The sequence below is a fragment of the Trachypithecus francoisi genome, unplaced genomic scaffold (genome assembly GCF_009764315.1).
Source record: "Trachypithecus francoisi isolate TF-2019V2 unplaced genomic scaffold, Tfra_2.0 Lachesis_group8, whole genome shotgun sequence".
In the NCBI taxonomy this organism is placed as follows: domain Eukaryota; kingdom Metazoa; phylum Chordata; class Mammalia; order Primates; family Cercopithecidae; genus Trachypithecus; species Trachypithecus francoisi.
In genome coordinates, this window is record NW_022681473.1 from 65,715,985 (window position 1) to 65,729,262 (window position 13,278).

Sequence of the window (13,278 nt, forward strand, 5' to 3'; positions counted from 1 at the left end):
TTGGGGCAGTAGGAAGTCAGTGGTATCCCCTCTTGACTCTGTCTTAAGCCCTGGTTCAGGACCTTAACATGCTATGTGATTTTAGGCAACTCCAGGCCTCACGCTGGCTCTCCTTTTCTCCATCTACATATAGAGACTGATGTCAGTAGTTGCTCTATAGGGGCCTTTCCTGCACTGACACAAGCCCTTTCTTTGCCTTTAGTCAGCAGGAGTGAACTGGATCTGGGATCCTGGCAGCTGTGGCAGAGCCGTACCTAGTGGAGCCTCTGTAATGTTCCGGGGATCCCGCAAGCGAATGAAGATGTCATCCAGCAGTTGGGTTCTAGTCTTCCTTGGGGGTGGAATCGGGATCCTCTGGGCCTGGCAGAAGGTCATGGAGGAGGGTGTTATCCCAGGTTTATGCATAGACTTTCCTGGCCTAACTTCATATAGTCACAGCAACAGGCTGAGGAGCATCTGGGGGTGCTGGGAAAGCATGGCCCTCAGAGGGTCCCAAGGTGACAGCCACATCTGTACCTGAGGGGGTTACTCAGGGGCCATTTACACACTCAATGAGCTGGATGTTTACCCGTTTCTCTTTGGGAACATAGGGTTTCTGAAGAGTGTCCAGCTTGGGCTCGGAGGAGGGGCACAGGAGTGGGTGCTTCAGCATGTGTTGCAGGGCCTGTGCATTCTTCTGGATTCCTAGGGCAAGAAGGCAAGACTGAGTCAAGGCACTGCCCCATCCTCCCAGATGCCTCCCCTGATTGCTTCATTCCTCAGTCTCACAGCAGCTCTAGGTGAAAGGATTTGAGAGTCCCCAAAAGAAAACACTGCTCCCAGGTTTCTTCCGGGTCTGTTCCAGTGCCTGAACGTCCATCATTCTTCAGTGAGTATTTGTCCCATATTATAACAGAAAAATAGCACAGATTGTAATGGGAAGATAGTATTGGAGTGGGGGGAAAAGGCTGGCTCCAGTGCGACCCCGTTAACCTCAGGGGGTTATATCGCAGGGGCTGATATCCCCAACAGTCCCCCTGAATGCCAGTTGCTTTGGAAGTACAGATTAACACAGAGATGAAGCTGCCTCCTTTGCCTCCAACCAGATAGGAAGGACTTCGGACGTTCAGTTTGGGAACTTAACCTGGGCTGGGAAAAGCTCAAGAATCTGGCCAGTCTGGGTGTTCATTCATCAAACTTTTCCTGAGGAGAGACTTCATCATCCAGAACAGCTAGGCTGAGACCGACTAGAATCTCTGAATAAACTGTGGTTCCAGTGAAGGCCCAAGCCAGGACAGGGGACCCAATATGTGGGGCTTCAAACAAAGGACACCCTAAAAGGAGCCCTTTGACAGGTATTTAGACAGAGAACAGCACCCTAGTTGGGAAAAGACAGCTTGGTGCCAGCCTTGGCTTGACCCTGACTTGCTCTGGGCTGTGGAGATGGCCTCTTGCCCTGGAGCAAGGATATGCCCTCACATACCCTTTGGCTCAATGAAGGCTGGATCAGGCTTGGCTGTCAGCAGTTCTTCATAGCCGTGGTACTTGCTGGGAAGGGAGGCAGTTGTGAGCTTCCTCCGAGTCACTTTTACCTCTCTGGGTGCCGTTGGTGGTTTCTTTTGGTCTTTCTCCTTCAACTCTAAATCATCCTTATGGATGATGGAGGAAGGCAGTTCACTCACCTGTGCCCAGGAAGAAAACACATTTATTTGTCATTCATTCATTCATTCATTCATTCCATGAACATTCAGAGCATCATCTCTGTGCTGGTCTCTGCTGGGCCCTGTTAAGGGCAAGAGTAAGACCAAGACTGGGATGGAAGGAGGCAGACATAAAAATAGACAATTAATAAATGCTTTAACAGAGGGAATACAGTGGTTTTGGGTGATCCCAGAGGAAGCCCCAACCTAGCCAAGAAGCTCCCTTGGAGGAATGCCTTAGCCTGAGCTAAGTCTTAAAGAGCCAGGAAAGCCATCCCTACGGAGCAATGGGGAGAGGTGTAGACTGCAAGTGATGAGAAAGAATGATTGTTTCAGACAAGGAACAGCATGAGCAAAGGTGCAGAGGTAAGAAACATCAAGGTTCATTTTGGGGGAACTAAAGATTGGTACAGTTAAGTAAAATGTGAAGAGACAGGCAACCGCAGTGGTAAGCAGGACCCAGATCAGTAAGGACCACTATATGCCAAGCTGAGGGTGTGTTTTATTTTGTATTTTCTTTATCTTCACTCTGATGGCAAACCACCATGGAGGATTTTAGCCTATCCTAATGGCTTTATAGAAATCTGTATGTCATGTAGGGATGTAGTTATTTATTAAAATGACTCACCAGGTGGGGTGGCACATGCCTGTAGTCCTAGCTACTCAGGAAGCTGAGGTGGGAGGACTGCTTGAGCTCGGAAGCTCTGGGCTGTAGTGTGCATTATGCTCCTCGAGTGTCCACACTATGTTCGGCATCAATATGGTGACCTCCCAGGAGTGGGAGACCACCAAGTTGCCTAAGGAGAGATGAACTTGCCTAGGTAGGAAATGGAGCAGGTCAAAACTCACATCCTGATCAGTAGTGGGATAGTGCCTGTGAATAGCCATTGCACTACAGCCTGGGCAACACAGTGAGACCCATCATGTATATACGTGCGTGTGTATTTGTGAATATACGTGTATATATACACACGTATGTGTATACAATATATATGACATATAACAAGCAAAAAAGCTGAATTAGCAATTTTTAAACTTCCTGCAAAGAAAAGCTAAGGACCAGATGCTTCTTATCTGAGGTTAGTATTAACCTGAAATCCAAACTAGGGAAAGACATTACAAGAAAGGAAAAATACAAAGCAGTATCACTTATGAATATAAATGCAAACATTCTCAAAAAATATTAGCAAACTGAATTCCACAAGTAAAGGGGATTATATACTATGACCAAGTGAGATTTATCCTAGGAATGAAAGGTTGGTTTAACATCTGGAAATCAATTAATGTAATATATCAATAAAGGAACAAAACCATATGATCATCTCAATAGACACAGGAAAAGCCCACTCTGTCATAATTAAAAAGCACTCCAACTAGGAATACAAAGTAACTTCCTCAACCAGATAAAGAGCATCTATGGAAAACCCTCACCTAATATCATAATTAATGGTGAAAGACTGAATGCTTTCCCCTTACGAACAAGCACAAGACAAGGAAGTCTGCTCTCACAACTTCTATTCATCATTGTATTAAAGGTTATAGCCAGGATAATTAGGCCAGAAAAAAAAAAAGATTTTTTTTTTTTTTTCTGAACAACATGGTGACTCATAATTGATTGCATGGCTTTGGCCGCTAGGAGCTCAGAATTGCATTTTGTCAAAACATCTTTATTATAATAGCAGCAGTGCATGATGTGCATGTTTGAGTGACAGAATTACTCTTGTACTATTTCCTTTCCTGTCCATATTTTCCATCTAACTCTCTCAAATTGTTTCTTTTAAAATGCTTATTTATATTCTGCATTGCTCCAAAAAGGTTCTGAGATAGTTCTTTAAGATACTTTTATACTATATAAATTTATATGTCACTATAAGTCATCTGTGGAAAAAGAAATAGATGGATGGAGAGTTAGACCTCCATGAATGGATGGATGTACATCCTGGAAAGATCTGGCAGTGAGCAGATTGGAGGGGCAAGACTGGAGGCAGGGAGATCAGGGACAAGGATGGTACAGTAATAAAGTTCAAGGGGGCCCTGCCAACTCTTCTAGCCTTATATTACCCTTTGCCACATGCCACCCTTCTGCTGCACTGACACTAAACATTTGTGGTTTCTGAATGTACCATTTTAATTTTCTTCCTCTATCCTGTTTCATGCTGTGTCCTCTGTCCAGAATGCCCTTGCTGCTACATCTTCACCTTTAATTCCTACTCAGCCTGTAAATCTCAGCTCAGTTGAGCCTCTTCCAGGACAGCCTCCTGGGCTGGGGCACCAGCATCTCTCCTTCCTCCAGGCTCCCAGCCTCTGGGATTTCCTGTCTCAGCACTGATTGCATGAGCTGGTCTGTGTTCCCCATTATACTGAGAGCACCTCAAGGGCACGACCTGCATCTGATCTGTGTTCCCAGGATCCAGAGGCAGCATCAAAAGTGAGGAGCCCTGAAGTAGAGAGGTACAGGCAGCAGCAAACCCTTCTGAAAAACTAGTTGGAATCACACCCCAGGCAGACCACAGATCTTGTCTGTGCAACAGAAATATGACTTGTCCCCATGGGTGCCCCTATCAGTAGCCTTAGACCAGAGATCTTCCAGAAGAGGCTTGCAAGCTCCACCAAGGGTGCTGACTTCTCATTTCCAGACCTGCCATGTGCTTGTTGCTCCCAGCTGTCCACGGCAGTTGAGCCTAAGGGCTGCAGAGGAACCTGTGGGAGCTAGTAACAAGTGGGCAGGGACAGCTGGATACAGGTACCTGGGTCAGGAAGATGGACTCTGTGCTCTTGGAGTCCTCATCTGATGGGTGCTCTGGGCTGAGGTGGACAGCTGTGTCACTCAGGTGGGACAGAGTCTCTTCACTATGCACAGTGGAGTCGGAGCAGATGGGAGGCAGTGGCACGAAGGTCCGGCGAGACAGGGAAAGGCCTTCCAGACTCTCAGTGGGCATCTCTGACTCCACAGAAGTGCTTTTGGTAGTGGGCAGATCTTCAGCCAGCTCTGCCTCTGGCTCTAGCATATCCTTTGAGGGAGACTTGGTTGTGGTCACTTGTGGGTGATGGAGCACCAGAGGCTGCTTTGGCACCTTTGGGATTTCAGTTTTCACCTGTCATGGAGAAGAGCCGGAATGAATGTGCTTCCTAATCAAGAGTCTCTCCTCCTGGGCCTCACTAGCCTGAGGCCACTTGTATAGCAGCTGGAGTGCTGGGTACGGACTGACGGGGAGGTGGAAAGGGAAATCATACTTGTTGGGCATCTATGATGTGCCCCATGCATGATGTAAGTTGTTTTATTTCTACCTTGAAACTACCCAATGAATAATTATCCTCAATTTTATAGATGAGGAAACAGGCTTAGAGAGGTAAAATGACCTGTCCAAGTCCCAGAGTGATTCAGCAGTAGTGCCTGGATGATGTAATTCCAGTCCTGGGCTCCAGGCTTCATGCTGCATCCCTGACCATACGTCACTCTGGCCCTCAGTAGTCTCACTCTTCAGATGAGGGTTTAACATGGTGCCTATGGCTTTCCCCAGGGACTCCGAGGAGAGGGTGTTGGGGAATGGTCCTGTATTTTCTGGAAGATGGCAGCACCAGGCCCCTTTCAGGATGCTGGTCCCTATACCTTATATAAAGATCCAAAAGATATCTCTGAAGGTTCAGGACCAAGAAAATAACTTTCTTAATTAGTAAAAGCCTGTGACCATTCTCCCCGTCCTCCTCAGCTGCCAGGAGGTGTCCATGTGCCCAATTTACCTCAGCTGGGCTTAGTTCTTTCCTTCTCCCCCTTTACATAGTCGATTGTTTTCACTCTTTGTCAGAGGTATTTGGTTCACTTACATCTGTACGTTTACTGAGAGATGTAAGTTGTGTAGTGGAAAGATTCCAAGCACTGTAGTTAGAAAAATATGGGCTGGAATACAGGTCTATCCTTTGAGTTCCCATTTCCTCCTTGTGCCTCTCTCACAGAGTTCCACCAAATGAAATGGTGTGTGCAAATGTACCTAACGGACTAAGGAGGGCGAAGGATGACTTTTATAAAACATGTTACTTTAAAAAAAAAATCTCCTTTTGGAAAATATGTAGAACCTCAGTGTTTAGACTTGAAGCCTGAGGGACCCAGAGTCTTTGTCTGAATCCATGCCACAAGGCACAGGGCATGAACACAGCACTGTACCTCAGCATCTAAAACACCAAGTGCCATCACTTGGCAGCTGGCGGGAAGGGACAGTTCCCCTTCCCTCTCATGGCTCTGTGAGAGAGATGTGCTAGAGGAAATGCTCTTTCTCCATCCCACAGCTACTTTCCCCGCCCCTTTCCAAGGGAGGAATGGGTAACCTAACTGGCCAGAGGTTGAGTCACTGCGTCCTGCTTCAGTCGTGGGCTGGATTACTGCTCATCAATGAGACCAGGCTATTTTATCTTCTATTTGTGTCCTCACATCAAAGGGCTCACACAGCTTCTTGGTTACAGGACTGTTCTGGCAGGTTCTCCATTTTCCTCCTGTCTGTCCATGCCTAGGTGTGAGGGGAGGGGCTGCAGCCCTTGTCCATGTAACCCCAGGGGTCTAATCTGCATTTCTAGCCCCATCTCTGTATGCACAATGGGGACATGCAGGCATCCCCAGTCTGACTCAGGACTAAGCCACATTCTCCAGTCCAAGATAGAGGGTATTTACCTAAATTAACAAAGCATTGATTTGTTTCTCATTTGGCCACTGGCATCTGTGTTTATTTAACTCATTTAGCTCCAAGGTTGGTCAGAACCTTTGATGGGAGGAGGTGTGAGGGGTCCCCTAGGACCCACACTAACTTTTAACAAGTCAGTTCACCTCTCTGAGTTTGTTGCTTCATCTGCTGTGAGAATTATGAGATAGCATATATGCAAGGGCTCCACAGAGTCCTAGGCATGGGGCTTCATAAAGGAGAGAGGATTCTGCCCCTCCCTAGCTGGCTGATGGGAAATGATGGGGCAGATCCTTAAGAGGAGGTAACAGACAACAAGGAAGATGATGGAAACCTTGGATTTTCTATTTCTGACTTCAAATGCTTGTCCAGTCCTCTGAGGACATCAGACAAGAGCCTAGCTGGACAGAGGCGGGCTGCAGAGGGGATGGCAAGGAAATGCCTGTATTTAACTTTTGGGATCAGCAATGCTCAGCCCACCTTTTGGCTGTAGAAAGACTAATAAAGTTCAGGAGGGAGGAGCATTTCACAGAAATTTTTGAAATTCTTCAGATGAAAGAGGGATTTGACTTACTTTATGGCAAAGGAAGTAGACCTCTCAACATAAGGAAACACTTCCTTAAGATTCAGGCAGGAGATGTATTCTGGTCCTGGCTTAGCCATTTTTTTTTTTTTTTTTTTTTGTAGAGACAAGATCTCACCCAGGCTGGTATCTAACTCCTGCCCTCAAGTGATCCTCTCGCCTTGGCCTCCAAAGTGCTGCGATTAGAGGTGTGAGCCACCACGCCTGGCCCATAGCCATTCTCAATTACTGTAGGTGACTGTAACTTTCAGTGGTAAGAGTTTTGGGAGTTTAAAATATATTTTCGTATCTGTTGTTTTATCAAATGCTCTTCCCAAAGCAAGGAAAGGAGAAGGCAATGCTGAATCTAATGGAGAGATTCCAGGCACTGTGGAGTGAGCAGCTCTACAGCCAGGTTGGTTTGCATACATTATAATAGGCTGCAGTCTTCCTGGGGGTGACAGTCCTGCCTTGGAAGCCCTACCTTCCATGATTCCTTCTGAGACATCAAAACATGATGCTTAGGCTTTACTATCTTCCTTCGAATTAAGTGGATTCCCAGTCGCTCTTGGAGGAAGCTCTTCAGCAATGGAGGGACCCCTGGTGCCATGATGGGAAAATAAGATTACTATTAGCTAAAATTTATACTGGGGCTTACTATGTGCCAGGCACTATTCAAACCGCTTTACATGTATTAATGAAACTTATTCTCAACTCTAGGGGTAGGTACCTCATTATTCCCATTCAATAGGCAAGGAAACTGAGGCACAGAGAGGCTAAGGAATTTGTCCAAGATAATAAAGCTATGGTGGAGTGAGGATCAGAACTTCACTGGTGTCACTCCAGGGCCCAGGACTCTAAAATGCCTCCAACTCCTGTATCTTACACAGTTGCTCCACTGCTGACCACCCCATTCCTTGTGCTCTGGGAAGAGAGGCTCCTGCAGTTGGGGCTGCACCCCTCTGCAACTGGGAAGTGGGAAATGAGGTCATGACAGAACTGTTCCACAAAGCAGGGTGTGGTTCAAAAGAGCTCATACAGGATTTAGAGAATTCCATATTCCATTCCCAACTCAGACTCTTTCTTGCTGTGTGACCTTAGGTAGATCATGAACCTCCCTGAGCCTCAGTTTCTACCACTGTCCGTGGGGACAATAATGCCTGCCTCACAGGGTTACTGTCAGGATGAGCTGGTACAGAGCTATTTCCTCTACTCCTCAATGTACCATGAACCTTGTCCTCTCTGACAAAGAGTAGATCCCAGGGCTTGCCATTGATGAGGTGGGGATGAGGGTGCCACACTGCTCCTTGGGCACTGGGTTGAGAGGGGGCAGGTTTGCAGGCACCATACCTCGTGTATGGGCCACCAGAGGGTTGTTATGAAAGACGAATTCGCAGAGAGATGGGAAGAGAGCTACTGGTAGGACAGCATCCTCTTTTGCGATCTGTAATGAATGCAAGAGAGACTCTCAGGTTGACACCACCCCCACCTCTACCTAGGTATGTCTAGGCCCCTCACTGCAGGGCTCCACGCTTGCTAGGATTGGGGGTAGTATTGGGTAAGACATGCTGCTGTGGATGGGACTCGCTGCTGGGTGCTGCCTTGTCCCTACAATATCACCTACTCGTGCAGAGAGTGCCTTGCCCCTCCTGTCTGAAATTCCACCATCACTGTTGCGTGTTTAAGAGCCAAGAGTTTTTCCTCTCTTCTCCATGCTGGATATGTAGCCTGTATCAAGTATTAGGGAAGCTGGTGGCAAAATAATAAGAACAAACATTTGTGGTAAGAACAAACAAACTCTTTATCTCATGAAGATTCTGGAAGGTTGACAGGGCATTGACTTTAACTTCAGGATACAATTTGACACTTCATCTTCCTCAACACAAACCTCTACACACTCCTGATGGCTCTTTCACTGAAGCCAGTTCTGGGCACTTCTCTGGGGATGGATAGGGGGAAAGGAGGACCCACACATCTAAGGGATAAGTAGAGCCAGTGTTAAAAGAGACCTCATGGCTGTCTGGGATACAGAGAATGCCCTGTGAAGGCAGCCTGCAAGTGGTGGCTTATTGGCCAAGCCAGCCTCTGAAGGGCAAAAAATATACAAGCTTTGTTGAGCAGACTGTCTGGAAAAGCTGGGGACCATCTCGGCGAGAGTATCTATTAGCAATGGAAAAGTATCAGTGACATCAGGATCAAAGGGACCAGGAGTCGGGCAGTGGCCTATCAGACCCCTGGACACACTGAAAGGTATTGGGTCAGATGTAGGACCCAATGAAGGTAGTAAAGTCCAAGGGCTGGAAGAGGGAGGGCACTTCAGTTTAGCTTCCTCCGCAGCCTTACTGGATAGCACTAGATTTCTACTGAGCAACTAACTTTTCTTTCATTTTTATTCATTCAACCAACAAATATTTACTGAATACCTACCATGTGCCAAGCACTTTGTTGGGAATGAGCAAAACAGACACAATTTCTGCCCTCAGAGAGCACTGTCTAGTGGGAAACAAGCACTGGAGAAACAGTAACACAGGAGAATAGACTTACAATGTGGTAAATGTCACAAGATAGGTGCATGAAGTAACAGGGTCATCGGACCCAGTCAGAGAGGTAAGAGGTGTCTCTGAGGTCTGAAGGAGGTAATTAGTGAACGCAGTGGGGCATGGAGTGTGTGGCAGAGAAACCTCTGTATTAACCAAAACCATTTCTCTACCTCTAGCACAGGGATTTTATCTCCTAGCCTCCCAGGCAAGTACATGTGGTCACGTGACCCAGTTCTGGCCAATGCAACTTGGGCAGAAGTAGTAAATGCTACTTCTGTGTACAGTCTGTACCCTCCTGTACCTCCTCTACTTCCCTCCTTTTACCACAGTCCCCCTGCTCAACCATCTAATGGGATACATAGGATCCAGTTGAGTAGTGTTAAGACCCTATGAGATGACAGAACATAGCCAGAGGGGACCTGGGTCTCCGAATGATCATGTGGAAGGCTACCTGCCAATCAGGAATATCCAAAATGGACTTTGTAAAAGCAAGGAATACACTTTTATTGTGTTAAGTGATTAAGATGTTTAAGTTTGTTGCAGTAGCTAGTCTTACTTTAATGCAGAGAGGAAGTGTTCTATATACAAAGAGAAAAATGTGTGAAAGGCCTCATAGCCGCTGGAGGAGTTTAAAGAAGGCTAGTGTAATTAAAAGCAGAGAGAAAGAGGGCACCTGGTGCAAAATGGGGCTAGAAATGCAAGTAGGGGCCAAACAAAAGGTAGTTTAAGATTTGGGTCCTTGGGGAACTCATTAGATGGATTTTAGAAATATGAGGACCTAAATTTGACAGAACTTGGTGATGATGTAGATATTTGGGGGGGGGTGGAGGATGGGGAGGTGCAAAAGAGAGAAGTATCAAAGGTGACAACTGGTTTGTGCCTTGAGTAACTGGATGGAAGATCAACCTATTCACTAAGATAGGGAACAATGAAAGAACATAAAATTTGAAGAAAAAATTCATTAGCTTGCTTTGGGTATGTGTATGTTGGCGGTACCTTTGAGGCCTCCTGGAATACAGTGGAGAGGTCTGCGTTAGAGTTAGAAATTTGTGAGTCACTGTTCATGAGCCAATGGGTATCTGAAGTCATCCCTAGGGAAACAGTAGGGCGTGAGAGAAAAGAAACTAGGAGTAGGCCTTGAGAGACTTTAACATTTGATCTTCTAGACCAGGGATCAGCAAACCTTTTCTGTCAAAGTGTTTTAGGCTTTGCAGACCATATGGTTTCTGTTGCAGCTATTCAATTTTACTACTGTTGTACAAAATCAGCTATAGACAATTCATAAACAAATAGGTATGGTGGCTTTTTTCCAATAAAATTTTATTTATGGACCCCGAAATCTGAATTTCATCTAATTTTAACATGTCATGAAATTTTATCCTTGTTTTGATTGTTTTCAATCATTAAAAAATGTAAACACCACTCTTAGCACACAGGCTGTACCAAAACCAGGACTGGCAAATATAGTACATGGCCCAAATCTGGCCCATGATCCATTTACTGAAGTTTCATTAGAATACTACCTTTCTCTGGCTGGGTGCGGTGGCTCACGCCTGTAATCCCAACACTTTGGGAGGCTGAGGCAAGTGGATCACAAGGTCAGGAGTTTGAGATCAGCCTGGCCAATATGGTGAAACCCTGTCTCTACTTTAAAACAATACAAAAAAAAAAAAAAAAAAAACCCCACAAAAATTAGCCGGGTGTGCTGGCGGGTGCCTGTAATCTCAGCTCCTTGGGAGGCTGGGGCAGAAGAATCACTTGAACCCAGGAGGTGGAGGGTGCAGTGAGCCGAGATCACACCACTGCACTCCAGCCTGGGCAACAGAGTGAGACTCTGTCTCAAAAAAAAGAAAAAGAAAAAGAAAAAATACTACCTGTCTCATTTGTTGCCATATTGCCTTTTGTCCTACAAGAGCAGAGTTAAGTAGTTGCAATAGAGTAAAATATAAAATTCTGCTGCCATTATCTAGACTTCAGAGATAGAGGACGAACCTAAAAAGGTGCCCAATATGTTTTGATAAATGACTATAATGGTGGTCAAAGTGGGTGTAGAGTCTCTTGTGTGCAAATCAGGGGGTCAAGAGACAATCACTAAAGAATGGGAGATGCAGAATTTAATCTTGTCAGGATGCAAAATTACATTCACCCAAACCAGGTGATTAAAAAGTTGAAGAAAATTACAATTAAAAATTGATAAAAAATTGAATGATATTCAGGTCATGTGTATCACATTTTCTGTGAAATTAAGCCCAGCTGAAAGGTATGGGCTTAGGATTCTGGCTGACACAGCAAGCCGAAATCTGGCCATGGTGCTAGCCTGTTCCCTCTAGGGTGAGCTGAATGCTTCTGGAGATGCATTCAGGTTCCAATGATAACTTTAAATTTCTTCTCAATCTCACTGGGTTAAGGAGAGTGTAACAATCCGTCACATTTAGGAACTAAGTATTAAAGACCAAGTGAAAGTGATTATTTTACGTTTGACACAAAAATTTCTAGTGAATATTCTGAGTGATTTTCTGATGAATATTCTAGATGTATAACTTCTGTTTAAAGGCAGAATTTATTTTGAAGTTTGTAACTTTAATAAATTGAGTATTTCAACACAGCTGTATTATTTGACATGACTAAAACATCATTCATGGGGCCGGGCATGGTGGCTCATGCCTGTAATCCTAACACTTTGGGAGGCCGAGGTGGGTGGATCACCAGGTCAGAAGTTCAAGACCAACCTGGCCAATATGGTGAAACCCCATCTCTAATAAAAAACAAAAATTAGCCAGGCGTGGTAGCGGGTGCCTATAATTCCAGCTACTTGGGAGGCTGAGGCAGGAGAATTGCTTGAACCCGGGAGGAGGAGGCTGCAGTGAGCCAAGATCATACCACTGCACTCCAGCCTAGGTGACAGAGTAAGACTCCATCTCAACAACAACAAAAATCATTCATTCATCTAACAAACTTGTTGAGCACCTATCATGTATCAGGTAATATTCTAGATAATGAGCATATAGATGTAAGCAAAACAAAGTCCTAGTGCTAAAAGCAAAAGCACATTCTGGTAGCAGATACGTGACAATAGACAAAAAGATACAATACATTAGGTGGTAACTATCATAAAGTAAAATACCACTTAAAAACTCAGGTGCAAACACAGAAAAATGGAAGGAGGGCTGCTCCAACCTTAAGAAAAAAACTGAATAATCTATAAAATCATAACTTTTCTTGAGTCCAATAGAGAGCTAACATCCCAGGACAATTGTGGCCTGAAATCTAAGGAAATACTGGCACCTCCAAGGAGAGGTGGGACATAGACACTGGCCTGCCTGTGGTAGAATGTGGCAGATGCGAGTGCCACATAAGCACTTAAGAAGAAATCAGGTAAAAATTTTAGTGAATTTATAAAGACCAAGCATGGCCTAGAGCAAACCCCTTTAAGCTGCAGACATCCAGGGAGTTCACGCTCACTAGTGTGAGAAAGATTGGAGGCAGGAGAGAGACTGATGACAGCCTTCCTCGGTGGTGTGAGCCTGGAAGAGGAGATAGCTCCCACCACAAAAAGGCAGGGGGCTTTACCAACCCTTCTCCATAGTTAACAAAAGCCTTCAGCTGCTGAGGAAGATCAGCAAACCCTACAGCCTGGGGCACTGCATCTTGGGTAGGGAAAAAATTAAAACCCACTACTCCTGTGGGTGGAGCAGGAAACCAACCTGGGCCTAGCACATTAGAGGTCTCCTACTGCTAGGAGAGGGGTAGGACCAAGAAAAAAGCCAATCCTTGAGACACAGCGTTGGTCCCAGGGCTGCCTAAGACTGGGGCTAGAGCCTCCCTTT

General features: G+C 45.5%; 1 protein-coding gene across 19 annotated transcripts in view; it reads right to left on the reverse strand.

Moving 5' to 3' along the window:
* XRRA1 (X-ray radiation resistance associated 1) overlaps positions 1-13,278 on the reverse strand; it is a 101,606-nt gene that overhangs the window by 2,712 nt on the left and 85,616 nt on the right. For 15 of the 19 annotated variants that reach the window (XM_033204678.1, XM_033204675.1, XM_033204692.1 and 12 more), the window contains 6 exons: positions 8,262-8,355; positions 7,396-7,511; positions 4,427-4,774; positions 1,463-1,661; positions 569-684; positions 255-360 (listed from right to left, as the gene is read on the reverse strand). In XM_033204678.1, the coding sequence (XP_033060569.1) occupies positions 255-360; positions 569-684; positions 1,463-1,661; positions 4,427-4,774; positions 7,396-7,511; positions 8,262-8,355 (979 nt within the window). Of the gene's footprint in view, positions 1-254; positions 361-568; positions 685-1,462; positions 1,662-4,426; positions 4,775-7,395; positions 7,512-7,797; positions 8,186-8,261; positions 8,356-13,278 lie in introns of those variants that run through there. The other 4 variants (XM_033204685.1, XM_033204681.1, XM_033204691.1 and 1 more) reach the window with 3 other exon arrangements.